The 23,242-nt window shown below is 38.3% G+C and overlaps 1 protein-coding gene across 21 annotated transcripts in view; it reads right to left on the reverse strand.

The window, feature by feature from the left end:
- LOC117406865 (nebulin-like) overlaps positions 1-18,211 on the reverse strand; it is a 94,509-nt gene extending 76,298 nt beyond the window's left edge. For 17 of the 21 annotated variants that reach the window (XM_034011228.3, XM_059032434.1, XM_059032439.1 and 14 more), the window contains exons 1-21: positions 18,128-18,209; positions 17,430-17,513; positions 16,563-16,666; positions 12,449-12,490; positions 11,047-11,175; positions 10,842-10,949; positions 10,533-10,637; positions 9,958-10,062; positions 6,113-6,217; positions 5,506-5,610; positions 4,775-4,879; positions 4,411-4,518; positions 3,894-4,010; positions 3,656-3,757; positions 3,452-3,559; positions 2,605-2,709; positions 1,855-1,953; positions 1,642-1,746; positions 1,223-1,330; positions 762-875; positions 411-608 (exon numbers count right to left, since the gene is read on the reverse strand). In XM_034011228.3, coding sequence (XP_033867119.3) covers positions 411-608; positions 762-875; positions 1,223-1,330; positions 1,642-1,746; positions 1,855-1,953; positions 2,605-2,709; positions 3,452-3,559; positions 3,656-3,757; positions 3,894-4,010; positions 4,411-4,518; positions 4,775-4,879; positions 5,506-5,610; positions 6,113-6,217; positions 9,958-10,062; positions 10,533-10,637; positions 10,842-10,949; positions 11,047-11,175; positions 12,449-12,490; positions 16,563-16,646 — 2,052 coding nt within the window. In that variant the 5' untranslated portion in view covers positions 16,647-16,666; positions 17,430-17,513; positions 18,128-18,209. Of the gene's footprint in view, positions 1-410; positions 609-761; positions 876-1,222; positions 1,331-1,641; positions 1,747-1,854; positions 1,954-2,604; positions 2,710-3,451; positions 3,560-3,655; positions 3,758-3,893; positions 4,011-4,410; positions 4,519-4,774; positions 4,880-5,505; positions 5,611-6,112; positions 6,218-9,957; positions 10,063-10,532; positions 10,638-10,841; positions 10,950-11,046; positions 11,176-12,448; positions 12,491-16,562; positions 16,667-17,429; positions 17,514-18,127 lie in introns of all 21 variants that reach the window. The other 4 variants (XR_009329748.1, XR_009329747.1, XM_059032430.1 and 1 more) reach the window with 3 other exon arrangements.
- Positions 18,212-23,242: the final 5,031 nt, after the last annotated feature.

The following is a 23,242-nucleotide window of genomic DNA, read 5'->3' on the forward strand; positions in this document are numbered from 1 at the left end:
TGAAAGGGAAACTATTAAGCTGACCTAATGGGAAATCCCTGGTACGTGTAACTGGTACACCCATGGATAAATAAGAAATCCCTGGTATGTGTAACTGGTACACCCATGGATAAATAAGAAATCCCTGGTACGTGTAACTGGTAGACACATGGATAAATAAGAAATCCCTGGTATGTGTAACTGGTACACCCATGGATAAATAAGAAATCCCTGGTATGTGTAACTGGTACACACATGGATAAATAAGAAATCCCTGGTACGTGTAACTGGTACACCCATGGATAAATAAGAAATCCCTGGTATGTGTAACTGGTACACCCATGGATAAATAAGAAATCCCTGGTATGTGTAACTGGTACACACATGGATAAATAAGAAGCTCATTTAGGTAACACTGGTGATTTGCTTACCTCGCTCTGCATGGTGTAGGCTTTCTTCGCCAGCTCCACAGACATGCTGTCAGGGGGGTAAAAGTAGCTGTGGTGTAATTTCTTATAGTCTGTGTTGCTGGCAATGCTCTGGGATTTCTTCGCCAGGGTAACCAGGACCATATCCAGTGGAGCGTGGTATTTGGTCTTCATCTTTTCATAGTCTTTCTTGTACTCGCGCTGATATCAGAATGAGCAAAAACATGTTGTGAGCACTCAGTCCTACTGTATATATAACTGTATATATAGATAGACACAGATCCAGTAGAAAGCCAATCGACACAAAACGGGAAGAGTTTGTACAGTACAGCTGACAGATTTCATATAACTTACTTCACTTTGGATTTTAGCCACTTGGACAGAATGTAAAATCTTGGGATCATCTTGAATGCTGAGCGCTCCCACCATCTTCCCTCTAGACTTCTCATACTCTTTCTTATATTTCACCTGAGAAGGGATCACATAGAAATAAAATAACAGTTTGAAATGTGAACGGGATTTTACCATCAATTGCAATTATGAAAATGGTATCCATTTTCAAAATATAACAAGTGAAGTGTTACAAAGCACAGTGAAAGAATGGTAAAGCATAGGCAAGCATTGTAGAGAGGTATGGTAAAGCATATTTAAAAACATGGCAAACCAGGGTAAACTATTGTAAATGCAAAGTACTGTATAACTATGGGAAAAGCATGGGAAAAGAGCAAAAATACTGTGGTAAACTTTTATAAGAAATGAGATTTAAAAGAATATATTTCTGCATGCAGTTCCGATGACACTGTGCTGAAACTTACATCACTGGCGATATTAGTGTGAGCACGAGCAGCAAGAAGGGGAATCGCATCCACTTTGATCTCAAACTTCTTGGCTTTTGTTTTGTCCCATTCATACTTGTAACAGTTCTGGAAATCAGGAAACGGAAAGTAAAAAAAAACTGGTGTTAACTCAAACTGGGATGAAATCCAGTGCCAAAATACCAAGATTATTTAATACTACATACTAAATAGGACCTTTCAATACTGTTCCTATATTTGTATATACAAGCACAATGTGCTAAATCACGGTTTTGCTGTTACAAGGGTGCACATGCTAATGATCACCATTGTATATAAATGCAAAATCCTTTTCTTGTTCACAGTTTATATGAAACTAATAAAGTTTTGCTTGCACTCAAGACTGTTCAAAGATTGTTTATTGTTTGTAAAATACTTACGTCACTGAGGTTGTAGGCATTGACTCTGGACTGAATGAAAAATGGATAGTCGACAGGCAGGGAACATTTGAATTTTTCTTTCTCATATTTTTCTTTATAGTTAAGCTGTAAAACAAGTGGACAAAAAAAGAAACAAAGATCATTTAGAAGACCATTTTTAAAATGTTGCTAGAACTGTCTGCTTAGCAGAAGCTGCGTGTTTAAGATACTTACGTCACTTAGCTGTCTTGCATTGATTGCTGCTTGTACTAATCCTGGGGAATCCGTCACTTGTGTGAATTTAACAGTATCTGGATGATGTCTGTATACACTCTGAAAGAAAAGAGAGTTAATTGAATCATATAAAGTCTATTAAGAAACATTTAAAACAAAAATGTTGCATATGTGTGAAAAAAAATCTGAACTGCACATAAAGATTGTCCTGGCTGGTATATGACATCTATCATTTTATTATTATTATTATTTAGACTTATCAAAATCAATGGTGTTAATTCTCACTTGTACTTCACATTGTAACCACTGGATGTCAGTATAGACATAGCTTATGATTATGGCGTATCACTAGCCGATCTTGTGTGATATGATATCCTCTATTAACTGATGTATTTCTGGCATGTGGAATTGTTTCACAGCTTTGCTGACCTTCAAAAGTATGTGCGTGTTTCTTTATTATTATTATTATTATTATAATTTTATTTTTTTAATTTTTTTTTAACGAATGGAATGCTGTTTTGTAAACTGCCAAATACTACATTATAGTGTATTGTTTTTCATAATGAATTTTTGTGCAGTAATCTTTACTGATTTTCTTTGTATAATATTGCTGTACCTGACATTGTTAATTTATAATGCCCCGACGTTATAAAGCAACTGTATGTAGTATATCGACTCCCTCTGGAATAGACTTAATCGGATATGACAGGCTCTACTGTCAACACTAATGAGCTACTTTAGAACACTTACATCTTTACACTGGTATGATTTCTTTATAGCTTCATATTCGGGAGTAATAGTTTGAGCAAAATAGCATCTTGTCTTATCCGCTTCATAATCAGCCCTGTAGTTTTTCTGAAAGAAATGAAGAAGAAAAAATATGTTTGGAGGGTATTTATTTATTTATTTATTTTATATACAAATTTAGAGTGACCAATTATTATTTTTTATTTATTTTGCCCCCCAAATTGGAATGTCCAGTTATGTTTTTTCTCCTCACCGCAGTGGGTACCCACACAGCACGGATGTTCTGAGGCCGTGTGAGCATCCTCCGATCTCACAAGCCTAAAGCCAGAATCGCTTTTACGCCGAGCAATCCAGAGCAGAGGTAGACGGGCTACCGATCCCGGAAAACAGAGATCAGCCCTGCTTTTTATCCACTCTGAACGTGCTTGGTGTGTGGCCAGTAGGGCTCGCTGTTGCGTGATGAGGAGAAGCAATCCCTGCCGGTCTCCCAACCCCCACCCCGGGAGCGTCAGAGCCAATGTGACGCCCCCTTCGGGGTCCCCAGCAATGTTCTGCCTCTTTGCACAGCGCAGCACCGCCCAAGCTGTGTGACTCATCCTGCACTCCGAGCGGCACCGCTTTAATGGGATGAGCCACTCACGTACCCCCGTAAGTCTATAAGCTTTGTGACATAGCCACAAAGAGCAAGCAAATGTAAAATATAACAGTATACTACTAATTATAGAATTAGCATAACATCAAGTACAGGCAATCCAATCACTACCAACATTGTTGTGTTATCCTTTTTTAATATTTGTTCATAAAGACTACTGATTTAATGAGAAAGTCACTTGGACATTTTTGAACTTACATCACTCTTCAGCTCTTCCATCTTCTGACAGTGAAGCATGTCCGGGTTCTCATAGCTGCCCATATAATGCCCCTTAACATTCGTCTCATAAGCCTTTTTATATTTGACCTGTAACAAAAAAAGACAAAAAATACAAATATTAAAAGTCAAAAGAGAAATACAGTAACATTTAACTACGTGCAAAGGTTTACTTGCATTACTTACATCACTAAACTGCTTCAGCACATTATCCATTTGAAACTTTGGCGTGTCACAGTAGTTAATACTTTTTCCTCTTGATTTCTCGTACGAGCCCTTGTAATTTTTCTGAAAAAATAAAAAGAGAAGACAAATGTGTCAATGGGATGACACTTAAATTTGAAAATGAAATACCAGGCCATATCACCAACATTTGGTGACTCCATTTGTCATAGTGTTGCTATTTGCTGTTTGTAATACTTACATCACTCAAGATCTTCCCAGCGTATCTAAGCTGCCTCAGCAGAGGATTCTCTGTAGCAGGAAGCACATTATAATCTGCAACATTTTTAGTCTTTTCAAAATCTTGTCTGTATTTCACCTATTAAAAAACAGGGAAAAAATACTTAGTAACTTGTACTGTCTTACCTACCTTAAAGAAACTAAAGAAAACTTTATAGGGACATTATAATTCTGATTTAATCCAGATCACTTTACCCTTTGCATTATTTACACACTATTACACACATCTGTTTACTTGGTTTCCACCACCAGCCGCTCTACTGAGGAAACTGACCGTCGCCAATCACAACTGAGATCATCTCGGGGCTTTGCAGTCCCAGTACTAGCATGACAAAGAGTTTGAAAGGGTTCTCGTGTATTTTGTGATTCTGAAGGTCAACTCAGTAGCATCTCATTAGCATGAGCTGTGGGACAGTTGAATTGTAGGGCTTGGTTGAGGTTTAGTTCAGGGGCAGTGAGTCTAAGCTCTGGGTACGTACCGTGCTAGCAGCAATCCTTGCCTTCTTGTTCATGTCATACTCTTGGGTATCTGTTTGCATGAAGTAAATCTGATCTTTCATATCCTCGTAAGCAGCCTGGTACTTTTTCTAGAATTAAAAAGATATAAACATACAGTAGGGTTCGGGTTACAATGCATACAATGCAACATGTTCTAAAAATGTTTTTGGGGAGATAAAAATCAAAGGAAGTACAGTCATTTAAAATCAAATGCTGCTTGTTTGGCGTGGAATCTTCATTGAAAAAATAGAAATGCATCAAGGACTGGAGTAAAGCTTTGATAAACACAGCCCTTAGCTGTGATTGGAGTAATCATTAGCATGCTTCTGTCTTGTTCATACTTACACTGCTGAGGTTGTCAGAGACCATTCTTGCAACAGCAACTTCATAGCAAGGAGTCTGGCTCCACTTGCCCTTCACATTCTTATTATACTCCTCGTGGTACTTGAGCTGCAGAGAAACAACAAGATCACTGCAATGCTCTTTTTATAGTCTGGAGAGAAAAGAACATTACAACCAGTACTTGCACACTCATTGAATGCACCACTATACATGTATTTAATCTGACATACTAAAAACTGACTTGATCTGAATTCACTGAGCAGGATTTTAACTGTTAAAATGCAGTTATCTGAAAGGGGGAGGCAGCTGTGTGATGGGTTATATTCACACTCACAGTACTTACATCACTGTGCTGTGTGATGGGTTATATTCACAGACTCACAGTACTTACATCACTGTGCTGTGTGATGGATTATATTATTATTATTATTATTTATTTCTTAGCAGACGCCCTTATCCAGGGCGACTTACAATTGTTACAAGATATCACATTATTTTTACATACAATTACACTATTTTTTACACATTATTTTTACATACAATTCCCCATTTATACAGTTGGGTTTTTACTGGAGCAATCTAGGTAAAGTACCTTGCTCAAGGGTACAACAGCAGTGTCCCCGACCGGGGATTGAACCCATGACCCTCCGGTCAAGAGTCCAGAGCCCTGACCACTACTGCACACTGCTGCCCAATTATATTGGTATTATCATTGAAAGGCTCACAGTACTTACATCACTGCGCTGTGTGAACACCTTCTTGGCGAGGATCACCTCAGGGGGGTCAGCCAGCGAGGTGTACTTGGCCTTGCGTTCATCATGTCCCTTCTTGTACTGAATCTATATGAAGCGAGATTGAAAAAGAGATCATCAGCTAAACACAACAAGCCCTATTACTGCTCTAGTACTAGATACTGCTGGTAACCCGTCTCAAGTTTTAGCTGCTCTTGCAATTCAATCGAATTCTCACTTGTTTTTAGAAAGCAATAGTATTTGAGTGACTGCAATAAGGAGCACTCAGAACGATTGCAAACACCATGCAACGGCAAGGAGATGGCAACACTATAGAAACAGCATCTGAACTTTCTTGCTTTTAAGACTAAATACAGAACTGCACCTGTGTGCTGCCTGTCTGGATTAATAGCACAAAAAGCCAATTTTAGTACCAGCTAATGTCAACACAAATGTCTAAGTTATTAGCAATGTGCATTAACCCTACAATGTCTTTCTAAAATGGATTACCAGTATTGTGCACATTATGTTAAATAGACCAGTTTTGTCTGTCTTAATGATTGCATAGCTAAAACTATTAAATCAGAGATAATGGTGAATTACAACGTACGTCGCTCATTATTTTCTGGGCTTTTGCAACCCTCCTGAGCTCAGGGCTGTCACTGTAAGGGTAGTACATAGTCTTATCCTCATTCCAGGCTTCGGTGTACAGTTTCTTTCGAAAAACAAAAAGAAAAACCATGGTTAGCATTTCAAATAACATTGTTTTCAAATGTGGCTTACATTATCAGTTCAGCCTCTAAACAACGTGCTAAGCACATTTGTAGCATAAACAACATGCTCACAAGCCCTTAATTGTTTGGCTGTTGATATTGCTTTCTATATTCACTACCTGTAAAGTTCACTGCCATTGTTTCTGCTTTAATTGTATATATATATATATATATATATATATATATATACAGTGCCTTGCGAAAGTATTCGGCCCCCTTGAACTTTGCGACCTTTTGCCACATTTCAGGCTTCAAACATAAAGATATGAAACTGTAATTTTTTGTGAAGAATCAACAACAAGTGGGACACAATCATGAAGTGGAACGAAATTTATTGGATATTTCAAACTTTTTTAACAAATAAAAAACTGAAAAATTGGGCGTGCAAAATTATTCAGCCCCTTTACTTTCAGTGCAGCAAACTCTCTCCAGAAGTTCAGTGAGGATCTCTGAATGATCCAATGTTGACCTAAATGACTAATGATGATAAATAGAATCCACCTGTGTGTAATCAAGTCTCCGTATAAATGCACCTGCACTATGATAGGTCTCAGAGGTCCGTTTAAAGCGCAGAGAGCATCATGAAGAACAAGGAACACACCAGGCAGGTCCGAGATACTGTTGTGGAGAAGTTTAAAGCCGGATTTGGATACAAAAAGATTTCCCAAGCTTTAAACATCCCAAGGAGCACTGTGCAAGCGATAATATTGAAATGGAAGGAGTATCAGACCACTGCAAATCTACCAAGACCTGGCCGTCCCTCTAAACTTTCAGCTCATACAAGGAGAAGACTGATCAGAGATGCAGCCAAGAGGCCCATGATCACTCTGGATGAACTGCAGAGATCTACAGCTGAGGTGGGAGACTCTGTCCATAGGACAACAATCAGTCGTATACTGCACAAATCTGGCCTTTATGGAAGAGTGGCAAGAAGAAAGCCATTTCTTAAAGATATCCATAAAAAGTGTCGTTTACAGTTTGCCACAAGCCACCTGGGAGACACACCAAACATGTGGAAGAAGGTGCTCTGGTCAGATGAAACCAAAATTGAACTTTTTGGCAACAATGCAAAACGTTATGTTTGGCGTAAAAGCAACACAGCTCATCACCCTGAACACACCATCCCCACTGTCAAACATGGTGGTGGCAGCATCATGGTTTGGGCCTGCTTTTCTTCAGCAGGGACAGGGAAGATGGTTAAAATTGATGGGAAGATGGATGGAGCCAAATACAGGACCATTCTGGAAGAAAACCTGATGGAGTCTGCAAAAGACCTGAGACTGGGACGGAGATTTGTCTTCCAACAAGACAATGATCCAAAACATAAAGCAAAATCTACAATGGAATGGTTCACAAATAAACATATCCAGGTGTTAGAATGGCCAAGTCAAAGTCCAGACCTGAATCCAATCGAGAATCTGTGGAAAGAACTGAAAACTGCTGTTCACAAATGCTCTCCATCCAACCTCACTGAGCTCGAGCTGTTTTGCAAGGAGGAATGGGCAAAAATTTCAGTCTCTCGATGTGCAAAACTGATAGAGACATACCCCAAGCGACTTACAGCTGTAATCGCAGCAAAAGGTGGCGCTACAAAGTATTAACTTAAGGGGGCTGAATAATTTTGCACGCCCAATTTTTCAGTTTTTTATTTGTTAAAAAAGTTTGAAATATCCAATAAATTTCGTTCCACTTCATGATTGTGTCCCACTTGTTGTTGATTCTTCACAAAAAATTACAGTTTCATATCTTTATGTTTGAAGCCTGAAATGTGGCAAAAGGTCGCAAAGTTCAAGGGGGCCGAATACTTTCGCAAGGCACTGTATATATATATATATATATACAATGCCTTGCAAAAGTATTCAGACCCCTGACCAATTCTCTCATATTACTGAATTACAAATGGTACATTGAAATTTCGTTCTGTTTGATATTTTATTTTAAAACACTGAAACTCAATATCAATTATTGTAAGGTGACATTGGTTTTATGTTGGGAAATATTTTTAAGAAAAAAAAAAAACTGAAATATCTTGCTTGCATAAGTATTCAACCCCCACACATTAATATTTGGTAGAGCCACCTTTCGCTGCAATAACAGCTTTAAGTCTTTTGGGGTAAGTATGTACCAGCTGTCGGAGTGATTTTGGCCACAGTGTCGGAGTGATTTTGGCCCATTCTTCTTGGCAGATTTGCTCCAGGTTGTCCAGGTTGGTTGGACGACGCTTGTGGACCGCAATTTTCAAATAGTGCCACAGATTCTCAATGGGATTGAGATCAGGACTTTGACTGGGCCACTGTAGGACATTCACCTTTTTGTTCTTGAGCCACTCCAATGTTGCTTTGGCCTTGTGCTTGGGATCATTGTCCTGCTGAAAGGTGAATTTCCTCCCAAGCTTCAGTTTTTTAGCAGACTGAAGCAGGTTCTCTTGCAGTATTTCCCTGTATTTTGCTCCATCCATTCTTCCTTCAATTTTAACAAGATGCCCAGTCCCTGCTGATGAGAAGCATCCCCACAGCATGATACTGCCACCACCATACTTCACTGTAGGGATGGTGTGTCTTGAGGCATGGGCAGTGTTAGGTTTGCGCCACACATAGCACTTTGAGTTTTGGCCAAAAAGCTCTATCTTGGTGTCATCTGACCACAAAACCTTTTCCCACATCGCAGCTGGGTCACTCTCATGCTTTCTGGCAAACTCCAGACATGCTTTCAGATGGTACTTTTTGAGTAACGGCTTCTTTCTTGCCACCCTCCCATACAGGCCAGTGTTATGCAGAGCTGTTGATATGGTTGACTGGTGCACCATTACTCCACTCCCAGCCACTGAACTCCGTAGCTCCTTCAATCTCTCACAAGTCTCCTTCTTGTCTGAGCGCTGAATTTTGAGGGACGGCCTTTTCTTGGCAGTGCCTGGGTGGTGTGATGCAGCTTCCACTTCCTGATTATTGATCCAACTGTGCTCACTGGGATATCCAAAAACTTGGATATTTTTTTGTACCCTTTCCCTAATCTATGTATTTGTATTACTTTATCTCTAACTTCTGTAGAATGCCCTTTGGTCTTCATTTTCCTTCATATTCACAGCCTGACCAATGATCCTTCAATAGTGGGGTATTTATCCAGAAAATGTGACAGCAACTTTAATGGTTCACAGGTGGAGGCCAATGGTAAGGTAATTGTGTCCTCGTTAGGGCAATTTCTTTCATCGGTGTAAACTGGGAGCTTCCACAGCACAGGGGTTGAATACAGCACAGGGGTTGAAAAATATCAAACAGAACGAAATTTCAATGTACCACTTGTAATTCAGTAATATGAGAGAATTGGTCAGGGGTCTGAATACTTTTGCAAGGCACTGTATATATATATATATATATATATATATATATATATATATATATATATATATAAACAAAAAACTAAACCAAATGTATAACTTTGAATAAAATGGAAAGGGTTTAACAGATATAAACAATGATGGGGCTTAACAGACAGTGATTTACTACATTAATAACCATAAAACTTATTTTTTAGGAAGGATGTTAAGACTTGCTCTAAAGAATAAAGAAAAGCGACAGCAGCCACAACTAACCCCAAACCCATACTTTCAGACACGGCATTCATTCACTAGAGCTCAAGATTTTAGAGACATTGATTTCGCACAGGAACCTTTTATTTTAGTTACCTGACTGAAGTTAGCAGCATTCTTCACAGCTCGCACAAGTTCAGGGGCATCTGGGGGGAGCAAGTACCTGTCCTTGATCTCATCCCACTTCTGCCTGTATAGAACCTGCAATACACAAGGAAGGGTTTTAATGTCAAGGTTGTACTGAGGGCATTCCTACAAGACTGCGATACCAAGTTAAAGTGACTGCTTCAAGTTTATAAAGCTAGGTTAAGCCCTGCACAAAACCAGTCCTATTTAAGTCTTGTACAGATTTTATCTCGTTTAAGTTGTTTTATTTTTCTTTATATGTAAACATTTCTTGTTTGATGAATATTGAGGCGACAGGAGTGTCTGGGTAAAGATGAGTTCAGGACCACATTTTAAAGGCACAAACTTTCCTTTATTTCCCTTCAATCATTACAAGCCAGCCTGCTCTAGCAGCTTACTGTCTCAGGTCTTTGCTCTCTCTCTACACTCTGAGCATCCCTAACTAATCAAAACCCTTAGCGCTGTAAAACCACCCTGGGAACTAGAGGGTCCCTAATGCACGTTTCAAAATGTATACCTGGAGTTTATGAAATATTTGGACTCACCTTGCTAATAAGCTGTGAAACCTTTTTCGCATGCTCAACCTCCCTGGCCGTCCCGTCAAAGTTGCTCATTGTCTGAGATTTATGACCTTCCATGCGGTACTTGACCTACATTAAAAAAGTAAAAATTAAACTCGACTGGCATTATTGGCATCTGCCGTGTACAGACAGTCCCTTGGGCATAAAGCAGCCAAATTATTATAATCGTCCTGTAAAGATTTGCAGTATGAATGCTGTTATACAGGAGTTTGGAGCTGCATGTCCCTGGGGTCCATCATAAAATAATAAATACATGACTACAGTCTGATTTACCTCACTGAGCTGTTCCTGAGCCTTCCTGATCTTGCGAAGTTCTGGGGTGTCAGTTTCGATCCCATAGGGTTTTCCTCTCTCCTTTTCATAATTCTCCTTGTATTTGTTCTACAAGGAAGATAAAGGACAGCGATTAAGTTCAGGGTTCCTTCCAAGACACTCGCACCCTCTGATTACATCATTGGTGACCCCCCCACACCCTTACCTGACTGAAGAGCTCCTGCATTTTCTGGCTGTGGGCCAGGTAAGGGGTCATGAATTTGGATGTGTCCACCTTCTTCTTCTTCTTCACCTTCCTCACAGGCAGGCCCGCCTGGAGGTCACTTCCTGATGACTGGAATCAAGAAATACACGGGTTAGCTTTACGAGATTTCCAGTCCCAGGTGCCTCAACTACAGGACACAAGAGACTGAAAACATGATTTACAAACCGATAACAAAATCACAACAGCCCTAAAAGAAATGTTCCAAACCAATGTTGTGAACCAAAGGGATAAATCGGGGGTTGACCAAAGTTGTCCCTTCTGGTCTTCTTTATAATGCTGTTCTAAATTGTTTAATTAAACCAATTAAACCTCCATCCAGACCCTAAAGTAGTTAATAATATAATTGTATCTGTTAACCTGGGGCGGAATGGCCCTCCAGGAGCGTGATTGGACAATATTCTAAACCAAAGGGCCCGTGTGTAGATGCTAACGAAAACAATAACCTTCTACTGTTATACTGTGATTGTCAGTTATGTAAGCCATAACAGAATACAGAAAAAAATACAAATTGTAACTATACTTATCAAGAGGCAACAAAAAAGTGCACTGTATTCTACTTCACTTCTATTTTGACGAGAATTATATTGAGTCATTTTTTTTACATTGGAAGTATGGAGAACTATCCAGATTATTAGCAAGAAACCATCATACTATATCTCACTTACCTGCTGGATGTTCTTCCCATGTCCAGAATTGGAATTATTTTTAACAAGCATACCACAAAACAAAATTAGCACTGAATTAAATAACAAAAAGGTTAACTTCACAATGCTGGAAATACAAACATATCTGCCATACACTTTAGACACCTTTGCATTCAAATTGAATTGAATAAACAAATAATAAAATATTGCAAAAAAACAAAACAACAAAAAAAAACACAGCCAAACACAGCATTGGTCAGCTTGTAAGACCTGACAGCACTTCACAATGGCACTGATGCATCGAACATACAGCATGCTTACCTGTAACAAAGAAATATTAAAAGCTTATAAACAATCAACCACATGTTACGGTCACATGCAGTAACTGTGTTTGCGTATTATAACGAGCTTGGGGATTGTTAACGTATAGGGCTAACACATTATATTATACTTTGATATGAAGGTTATTTCAGGGCTCTGCTGTAACCTCAAATGCATCTTTCAAAATTCAGCTATGTTCAGTTCAGATTTTCAATTTTTTTTTTAGAAATTGGATGATGTTGACATAAAATATACAGCTCTCTTTATGTTCATAGTAAACTCTATGCAAGACAAGCTGCTGCATTTGTGAAATAACCTTCAAAGCACAGATTGTTGCAAGTGGTTGCACCATGATCTGCATAGAGGCACTGGTTTACCTCTATGACCCTTGTATGCTGTATGATCTCTTCTTTAAGCTCCTGTAAATATAGGACAAACTCCCTTGTTTCAAAATGGGGATCAAACACATATCAATAAACAGTAAAGTTACTGTGTCCTTTTCCAGCTCTGGTTGAATTTCCATAGCAGTCCTTCTTTTCCTGGTGTGCTATGCTAACCTTGGTTCTTCTGCCATTGCCCCTTCATGACCTGTTCTATCAAATGTCATGGGGCATTCCACAGACACCCCCCCCCCCCCCCCCGCAAAAACTAACCATTGAAAACAGGCTTAATGCTGTCTAAAAACAGTAGACATAATGCAGGTCACTACAGAGAGAGCAGATCAATATTTTCTAAATGGACTGCTTCCTTTAATGATTTGTAGAGAGTGTCTGGACAAGGGCAACTGGTTCCACCAAGGGACAAGCTGATTAACAATGGATTTCTTCAGAGATGACGACATGGAAAATCTTGACTTTAACTAACCGGTAACAACTAAACAAAACACCAAAAACAACTGCGAGTAACTATGTACAAGCTTTCAAATATTTTTAAACAGCCCTGGCCTGTGTCCCAGCAACTGAGAGGACACACTGATATTCTATCTGACCAGCACAGCTTCTGACTGACCTCACATCTATTCTTATTTGCTGTTGCAGTTTATTGTTACAATGAGATGGTTCTGTAAGCGATGCAAACCCGCAAGCCCACAGGAACACAGCAGGCTTTCCATGTCACTTTTCCATGAGAATCAGTGTAATTTTCTAGCTGACGTTCTGTCTCTAAATCCGTACAGTGGAAAGTCACACATCACGATCTGACATATACATTTAAGGCTAAAGCGCAAATAAGAACTGCTGCTGCAAAGCATTCGTTAAAATGATGCTAACAGTGTTGCGTTTGTTTAGTACATTTCACGCTACACTTCCAACTGGTTTGCATGTGGTTTGCAACGATGCAACAGTTTAGTACATCTACCCCTAAGTGTTTTAGATTTGCATTCGTGCCTCTGTGAAGTTCTCTAGCAGCTGTTGTTTCTATTTGTGTATTGTAACTCCCATTGTTACCATGGTTGACTGCTATGTTAGCAGACTGTTCCACATGCATGTAGCTTGACTCATCCCCCCTCCCGAGGCCTCCGGATACAGTATGTACGAATGCAGCATTAGCTCCTGCTCTTTCCAGAATCCATCCCTCATTAAATCTGCCTGATATTCCAGAGCTGCTGACTAATGAGGCTGTATAGATTGCACACAGAGCTGGAAAAAAAGGACACAGACGCCAGCCGCACCAATTCAAATAACACATATTTGCATATCTGTGGCAACATTCGTCACAACCACCAGACCTGGGGAGCTCTATGCAGTACTGAATATTGCAATGCAGTTTGGTTGCAACTCAGTAGAATGGGCCTAACTGTGCATTCTCATGATGGAACAGTGGCTGTCTGCAGTTCAGTGTACCACTGTAGCACAAACTTCCAGGTATAATGGATGCCTGGCCCTTGTGTACTTTATTTTTCTGATGTTTATTGTCCAACTTCTTTGAGTTTGAATAATGACATGTGCTGCTAATCAGAAGTCTTTCTTTTATTGTGAGCACACTTCCAGCATATAGAATGGAGTGACATGAATTTGTTTGTCTTTTGTAACCATTTTAATTACGGTGATACTGCTATTATAGTTAAAAAATGTGTGCAAGGACCTGCTACTCTGTAAATGCTGCAATAAGGATAGTGGTGACATTCAATTCAATTTTAATTACGAAGGTGTGAATTGAAAGCTGAGTCCAATTTGCCAAACTCATAGTCGGTCAGAGTAAGTATTCTATTTAAAATGTCATTTTAGTAATAATAATAAATGCCTATTGGTGATAAAGGACATGTGTTTGACGTCCACGGCTTCATGTCCCAGTCATGGGTATTAAAAGAGGTTTTGAAAGTTGTTCAAATATGTAAATAACCAAATATAACCAACCATGTTGTTAAAACAGCAGTCAGGTTGATAAAAGCAGTCACTGTGTCATGGGATGAATGGCTCAGGGTAACACAAGGATAATCTATTTCTGTTCTGATCTCATAGCAACCAGCATGCCATTGTTGTGAGATCGTTGATTATTACCAGGGCATGGACAGAACTGGAGATCATCTAGCACAGGTATAAACGCTTCCAAAAGTAGGCTGGCTTTGCTGAACGTTGCCACAGCATAGCCATCATTTTCACCTGTTTATCAGCCCAAAGGGAATGAAGACAGAGTGACAAGGATGGCCAGAATAGAGTGAAAATAGGAGATGATTCACAGTATCGTAATCTTAAGAGTTTGTGAAGTAAGTATGCTCTTATAATAATACGTACCTTTTTCTATAAAAAATAAATAAACAAATAAATAAATAAATAACATGTAAATAATATATATTTTAAAATAAAAACAAAACAATGTTATCACAAACAGCAAGTACTCTCTTATATTTAATCTCATTTCATCTTGAAATAGGAGATTAAACGGTTAAGATTTTGTTTCACTCTGCGTTATGGGGGAGGTGTCAGGTATTTTACAGGGATGAAACTTCATTTTAACAGTAGTTGCTTCAAGCAAATAATGATGTCAGAAGAGACAACAGACAACAGACAACAAACAGCTGCCAGTGCTGGAATCACTTTCAATTTAAATAGCTGACCAAAGCCAGTGCTTTTTAACAGAAACTTTAATTCTTACTACATTTAATTTACATGACTTTAAAGTAAATATAGTGAAAACCTAGGAAATCTAAGTTTTATTTCACAAAAAAAAAATACATGAAGGTTTTCTTTAATTCTTTTCAATCACTTGGTAAAGGCTAAGGCCTGATATATAAATCTCTCTTCCATTTACTACATTGCACAGGTAAAAATAACACATGACTTAATGCTTGATGGAGACCATAAACTACCAATTAGATAAACAAATAACTAAGATTTGGGTTTCCTGTTCAATACATTTTGGGTTTCCTGTTCATTATATTTCGGGTAAACAAGATTCTTATATTTTCCCCAGTTAAAATGTAAGATTTTCTTTTTTTATATTTACATTTCAAAATAGAACAATTGCTCATATATGTTTATCTCTTTCTATTAACTCATCTACTTCTCTTCCACTAAAATGAAACAACAAAGCATGGTCAGGTGTGTGGTCTGCTAGTTATACCAAACCCATCTTCAAGCATTCCTTTTATCTTTACCTCATAAACATCCTGTCTTTTCTACCCCATCTTATATCAATACCCTTTGTTATGTATCCATGACCTTTCAGTCTCACATCCATTAAATGGATGTTTGTTTTTTAAACACACTAAACTACACTGTATTTTAGTGAAGGCATAACATGTTGTAGTTGGTCCTTGCATTACAAACTACTGTGTGTGGTTTTTAAAAATCCCAGCCTCCATTAAAATAATGATACAGAGAGAGATGAGGACTGCGCGTGTGGATTTACACAGCACACTTTCACAAATATACCAGTTCTTCTGACATATCCAGTGTTCATGTTAAGAATGTGAATGAAAGCAATACGAGAACATCACAGAATAAAGATAATAGCCAGCTAAATATGTATTCAAAATTGTGTTATGCTTTGCAGCACATTTCAACTAGAACAGGCCGTAGCACGTTCTCTGTGATTTGGGGTTTTCTCTTCCATACACAATAAAAGGACAGAAATCGATACAAAACCGCTAGAAGTTTAGCTGCTGGATGAATTACTACATGACGTTGGAAGTGCTGGTCTACATGCAGAGAGGAACCTATTTGAGATGGGATATGACATTCCTCTGAAATGCCTATTGGGACGTTTCTGGACTGCTGACTGCATGAGTATTTCAGTTAAGAATAGGCAGCTTGTAATCAATTTACAACAGAAATACTCGGCAATAGACCAAGCTTGGTTAACTACCTTCATTATTTAAATGTTATATACCCCCAAAAATGATAACCACATAAAGACGTCATTGTTCTCTTTCACAATCAACTCATACTTACTCTCTAAAGTGTTTTAGATAGTGAAACAAATAATAATAATGTTTCACTGTTCAACATTTCATTGATTCAATAAAATGATTTACATATAAATGTATCTTACCTGCTCCACAACCTCCTCTTCCTCCTCTTCATACTCTTCCTCCTCTTCATACTCTTCCTCATATTCAACTTCCTCCGTTTCCATACTGGTTAAGTATTAAAGATCTAGATACAGAAACACAGATTCTTAATATGATAAACAATGTTATGAACCAACAAACAACTTTATAAACAGACTTATTCTGCTGACCCAAACATGTAGCATCTCGTGTAATGCCTGCATGTAATGTCTTTTCATTGTATTGTTGTTATTTGCTTCATGTCTTTCTTTTCATTGTTTATAAATGGGACATGTAACCTTTGCTGGGGTATTGTAGGTAGGTCTCCTAACAGACATTTGATCTTGTGATTTTCAATGGCATCCTTCTTAGCTCTTTCGTCTTGTAGAATATGCATGTCAGGTAGTTACTGTCGCTATAAACTGCAGTTTACATTGCAGCAAATAAATAGAATAATAACAAAAATATATTATGACTATTATGACATACAGAGGATATGAGATTTCCAAATGTTACCAATTTAAAAAAATCTCTCGCTCTCTCTCACTCTCTAATTCATGATATATATATATATATATATATATATATATATATATATATATATATATATATATATATATATATATATATACTGTAACCAGGAGGCCCCCGGTTCAAATCCCACCTCAGCCACTGACTCATTGTGTGACCCTGAGCAAGTCACTTAACCTCCTTGTGCTCCATCTTTCAGGTGAGACGTAATTGTAAGTGACTCTGCAGCTGATGCATAGTTCACACACCCTAGTCTCTGTAAGTCGCCTTGGATAAAGGCGTCTGCTAAATAAACAAATATATATATATATAAAGCCAATAACAAAATTATCAGCAACCTCAAAATACGGAAGCTGGGATTTTTCCATTCACCGTGGGCCTAAACAGCTACCCCTTATTCGTCCTTTCTGCAGTTTTCCAACCTACAAGAACAATGAAAATAATTCAGGTATTTTATAAAATCAAAACAAGTTTTGTATGCTTCTGCTTTTGTCATGGAATGCTTTTGCCAGGACTTTCAGAGTCAAAGCATCAGACGCTTGACACCCGAGACAGATCAGCCACGACAGCTGGTAGCGGGTCCTGAAGATATTTCTCATGTAAGCTAACGCTGGCCTGTGATTGGCTGGTTTTGCCATTCCTTCTGAGGCTGCAGATTATATATAGGAACGTATACTGATGTCCCCTTTTTCAGTACAGCTCTCAGATATACATCATCAAATGAATGACTTTAAAATACAAAATACAACATTCAAATTAAAAATGCACAAAAAACTGACTTAGAATATAACACACTGTGTTTAGTAGCACTGGGGGGTTATAGTGCTAGGATAAGAACACCATCACCTCTGGCTCACCTAAGCTCAATTCAGATGAAGATACAGCAAACATTTACTATCTAGAGATCATTTAGCTAGGTTAGCTTTGGAAAATTAAAAAAACAATCAGCCTGCAGCTACTTCTATGATTTTTGCAAATGTAAAAACACCCAACTCGTAATCAATGTGCGTAAAGAAAACAGGAATATAATGCTTACCAGTGATTTAAGTAATTTTTTTTTCCAAGCAGCCAAACCTCTTCAACTCTTCCCTCCCAAGAAAAGCAGGGCGAGAGCACACAGCTGCCCCAGCTCCTAAATTATCATTGGCTAGCCTGGCCAATCAGGAAGCAGCTTTCTCAGGTTACAGAGGCTAAATATACCTAGTGACCCCCTTCGGAAGACCACCTGTTAAGCAAATCCTAAGAGAAACACAAATAAAGAGTGAGGGCTTGCGACTGCAGTGAGGTGGCAAGCAAACATCCAAACACACCAAGTAGGATGGCGTGATGGTCTAGACCCATCTAAACAAGCAACCACAATTGTTTTTTTTTTATTAATATTCATTGAATAGAGCTATATAGGAGGTAAAAATAATATTCTGAAAAAAGAAAAAACATTTGCCAGGCTGATGCTTACTCTTGTCCTGTAAGTTTGGCTTATTCTAGATCAGTCCAAGAGCTCCTAACCCAGCAAGCAAAGGTATTCTCGTTTCTCACGCCCTCAACCTTTTGCATTCTCAGCTCAGTTCAGTGTAAAACAAGATGCAGCTATTTGAAGGTACTTCAATATATTACACACAGGGAGATTACAAAGACATCCCTTAACCGACTGCAATCAAGAAACAGGGATGGAAATAAGACCCCTGTTGCACAGCAGTTCCATCCATTCCTGTGCATAGGTAACAAACTCAGGTGTGTCTCACTAAACTCACAGTAAAGCAAGGAATGGATCAAACTGCTATCCAATGGGAGTCTAATTTCCACCCCTGAGAACTGTTGTTTAAATGCTGCACTGCTGTTTTTCATGCTATCTCGATGAGGGTTCTGGACGAGCTGTGGGACTTGCTTGAGGTGTGTTTGAGATAACATTGCATCTATCACTTACTGTATCTCTGTGACAGTAATGGTGGCCATATTTACCACTTAATGCTATAATTCTTATAGGGGTCTGCTACAGCACCCTTGCTGACCACTGATGGTTGTACAAGATAATGGTGACAACATAATGGTGCCTCCACCTGCCTGGCTTTATTGCTTTATAATAACTGGTAAGTCCTTATTTGTGGCTTACTACATTCAGGAGTAAATGAATGTATGCAATTATTGTCAAAATAATAGAACTTACGAAACGTTCAGTTGATTTCAAAAACTTCAGTGGACTAGACAAGCTGTTTATGTTGGTACCGAAGCCATTGCAAAGTAGAAGTGTTGTTCTACTCATCTGCACTCAGCTGGTCAGGTTTCTTTAGTCCAGATTGCTCTGAAAGCCCCTTTTTAAACAGACGTGTCTAAGCCGCTAGACAGATAGAGGCAGCTGCTGGGTAGCATCAGCACTGTGGCCTTGGGCAGGACTGCTGTTACTAAAACTCTTTAACTAGCAAGATCAAAGGGACAAACCCATGTAAGTGTTGAAGGTGTTTAACTCTTGCCAGTTTATGCATTGGGATTGAAAAGGATTGGGTTTTATCTGCAGTGCTATAGAGTCCTGTTATCTAATCGCTTCCTGTTCTGCAGGTCACACCAGGAAGCATCATCAAAACAAACAAGCAAAGACCCAAATATATTCTGCTTATGGGTTTTAGCCAGTGAACTTGATGAAGTGTTGCTTTGCCTCTGTTACATTTTATGACTTGGATTTTAGGGTATAATAATTGGTAGATGAAATGGTAGCCAGAGATGACAGACTAAGAGGAGATGTGATCAATCTCTCTTTCCTATTTTAACCTGAAGAAGAGACCTTTGAGGTCTTGAAAGCTTGCGATTAAACATTGTTTAGTTAGTCCAATAAAATGCATCACATCTCCTTCTCTTAGGGTATAATAATAACATTGTCAGATTTGAGGAGACAACTGCGTCATTTTAATACAGCACTGTTAACATGCTTAGAGGGGCTGAAAATAGAACATAATGTATAAACTTCTAACTGAGATTAATGGGTTTTTTTTTTTTTTTTTTTTTTTTAAATCGCTCGACAAACAAAACATGCGTCACTGGTGTGCACACAAGTTAGCTCAGTCACGCGAACTTGACAGCTGTTCTAAATCCATTGATGTTGTCTATTCTATGATTGAACTTTTAATTATAAATTGTTAGCCTATACAGCAATAGGTGCCAAGATGCCAGGTTATTTAAAAATATACCATCTGTATTGCTGTCATGTGTCGGAACATAACTGAAACATAATTTTCTTGCAAACTATAACATTCACACACATTTTATTTTTGGTTTGTTTTCCTATTCCATGGAGCCTAGCACCTGACCTACATGTGGTCTTCAAATGCAAGCCACAACGACAGAAAAATAAAAGTTTATTAATGACATACAAGTATAGTGAAACACTCACCAAAAACATGTTTTTGTCATCATGACTGACTCCCCATTCGAAGCACTGGTGATTCTGATATTAGGATAGAAAGCGAGGTGGGAGGAAACCCGTGCGTTTTTCTTCAGGTCATTTGAATTCACTTTACTTACCTGTTGCACCCTACTCTGCAGATTCTTTTGAATCTCATTTGTCTTTAATGTGGAGTAAATGAGATACATATACATACCGGAAATGACCGGGAGATGTTTTGCTGTAGTTATAATCATAAGTCGCAATATGTGAACATAAGATAATTAATTTGCTTTTTTTTTTTTTTTTTTGGTACAAAGAGGTGTTTTCAAGTGTGCGTATTTGTCGCATCATTGTCATGTTGTTGCAATTTGGAATTACATTTTTTATTTAACTTCAAATCATTTTTTTCTTGTGTTTTGTTTTTTGTCAGCTTACATTTGTATGATGTTTGCGATCATTATAATGGGTTAAATCCAGTTTCTTTATTGGTTCAGGTACTTTGATTGTGAATTCAGGAGCTGCTGTTCCTGCCATAGATATATGCTACTTGGGCTAGATCAGCCAGTCTTGTACACAGCTGTGTATTTCTCTGCAATACAGCAATCATAGTTATACAATAGCATTTACAACAGTTCGACTGCGCTTTACATAACAGCATTGGAAATACATGCAGACCCGACCAGCCTGGCTAATCTTGTCCAGGCAGATTTTTTAGCCTGACTGAATCTGGCTAATCAAGCTACTGTTTAGAAACGAACTGATTGACTTGGCAGTTAACAATCAAAGTAGATGGTGGTCTATACTGTATGTCAACTGAAATACACCAATTCAGTCTGGTAACTGTATGCCAATATCAATATACATATGTGAATGGAGATTAGCTGGAAGAAAAAAAAACTAAACAAAAAAAAAATTATATGTATACTTATGAATCGATTCCCAATTCCACTAGATGAAACAGAATCCTGTGGGCTCTCATGTGCAGCATTGGAACTCCACCAAGTCAACCGTGTATTGGGCGCCCCCTAGTGCCGTTCATGTTAAAAGCAAAGATCGCTTATGATTGCGAGGAGAGAAGACAACAGCTGGTGGCTGATCCAATGCTGGCCACATGGATCTTATTCAGGTTATGATACCACATCACATTAGAAACAATGGATATAGTAAACACTGATACAAATTCTAGAACTAGTAATGTTCAAAGGCTATTGTTACTCGCTGGGGGACAAGTTGAATTGTGGAGCACTGCTATGAAATAAAAGTCCAATTAAGCAGCCCAAAGGATGTTAATTGCTTTTAATAGCAGGAAATTAATGCTTTTTCCTGGGACCTTCAGTATAGTATCAGGCAGTGTGCCAACAAAATGTGTAAAGTAATAATCTACACCAACCGATCTGAAGAACAACCTTATTTAATATGTGGTAACTATCTGCCTAAACAGCATTGGTAAAACACCTACCAGTATTAAAGCACTTATACTGCTAAGGCTGCTAAGTTTTAATGTTAATTTATATGTTGCAAAGAATCCCTTATCTTGTTTTTAGAAACATAAATTTGTAGGTGTGATTAACGTTCACTTTTTAGACGGAAAGGTGCTAGATTACTAAGTACTTAATTAAATGTCCTATCTAAACAAGAGTGGACTGACCTATTTCATAGAGCAAGAGAGCCACCTACTGGCAGTACAAGGATACTCTCTCTTTATCCTTCCTTCCAAAAACCTCTAACACTTCATTTTTATATAAAAGTACATTCCATATTTGAAATCGCCTAGTACATGTCCAGCATATCCACACGTTCCCAGCAGGATTCAACTTCTGTACCAGGTTTCGCTCTTAGTTGGTTCCACAAGAAGTCCCTTGATCCAATGTTTCTCCAGCACAGGTGTGGATTTCCATGGTCTTACTTCATTCCTATAAGATACTTGGACACGTTTAGCTGTACATATTATTTCTATATATTTCCTTTTGTTCACACAGGGTCATTTTGCAAGGTATGCCCTCCATCCAGAATACTAAAGGAGGTCAAAACTCACTGTGATTCATATTTTTGGGCACTCAGTTGTTGCCTTGCCCTACATCATCAATTGGCAGACTTAACATAACTGAATCTGAATCAGTTGATTCACTGTAGCTTACTGAGATCCTCCATGCAAAGGAGTCCAATGTTTTACTACACGGAATAACTAGTTCAGCGTCACCTGCGACAGAATAATGTTACATCACTGAGCACAATCACCTCAGATCCAAGGTCTGCGAGTGTGAATCTTGTGAAAGTCTGTAGGTCTTTGTGAAAGTGTAACAAGATTTAAAGTACCACAATCTTACCTGTGACATGAAGGACAAAATACAGGTTTATGTATATATATATATATATATATATATATATATATATATATATATATATAATAAATCACACGATTCACTTGCATTGTAAGCTCTATATTCCTGCTGCAACATCATATTTATTGCCCTATAATTCAAATTGTATCAGGATATTGTTGTGAACATTTTTCGCTGTTGTTTTAGATTCTGGTTTTCTTTTTGTAATACTTGCAGCTGTGCTTCATGGTGTTTCTTTCTGATTTCTCAGTTTGCACTGTACTGCTGTGTATTCCTGTAATGGACAACAGAACACACCACAGTGGAAACTCAGATCCTGAGTGGGGGCTGGATGGTTCTCTTTGGCAAACTGCTGCCCCAGCTATCACGTGTCACTTTCACCATTAAGGCTTTTTATGGTGTTTAAGACATTTTTGGCAAGGCGCACTGATGT

Source organism: Acipenser ruthenus, chromosome 10, assembly GCF_902713425.1.
Source record: "Acipenser ruthenus chromosome 10, fAciRut3.2 maternal haplotype, whole genome shotgun sequence".
NCBI classification, from domain to species: Eukaryota; Metazoa; Chordata; class Actinopteri; order Acipenseriformes; family Acipenseridae; genus Acipenser; species Acipenser ruthenus.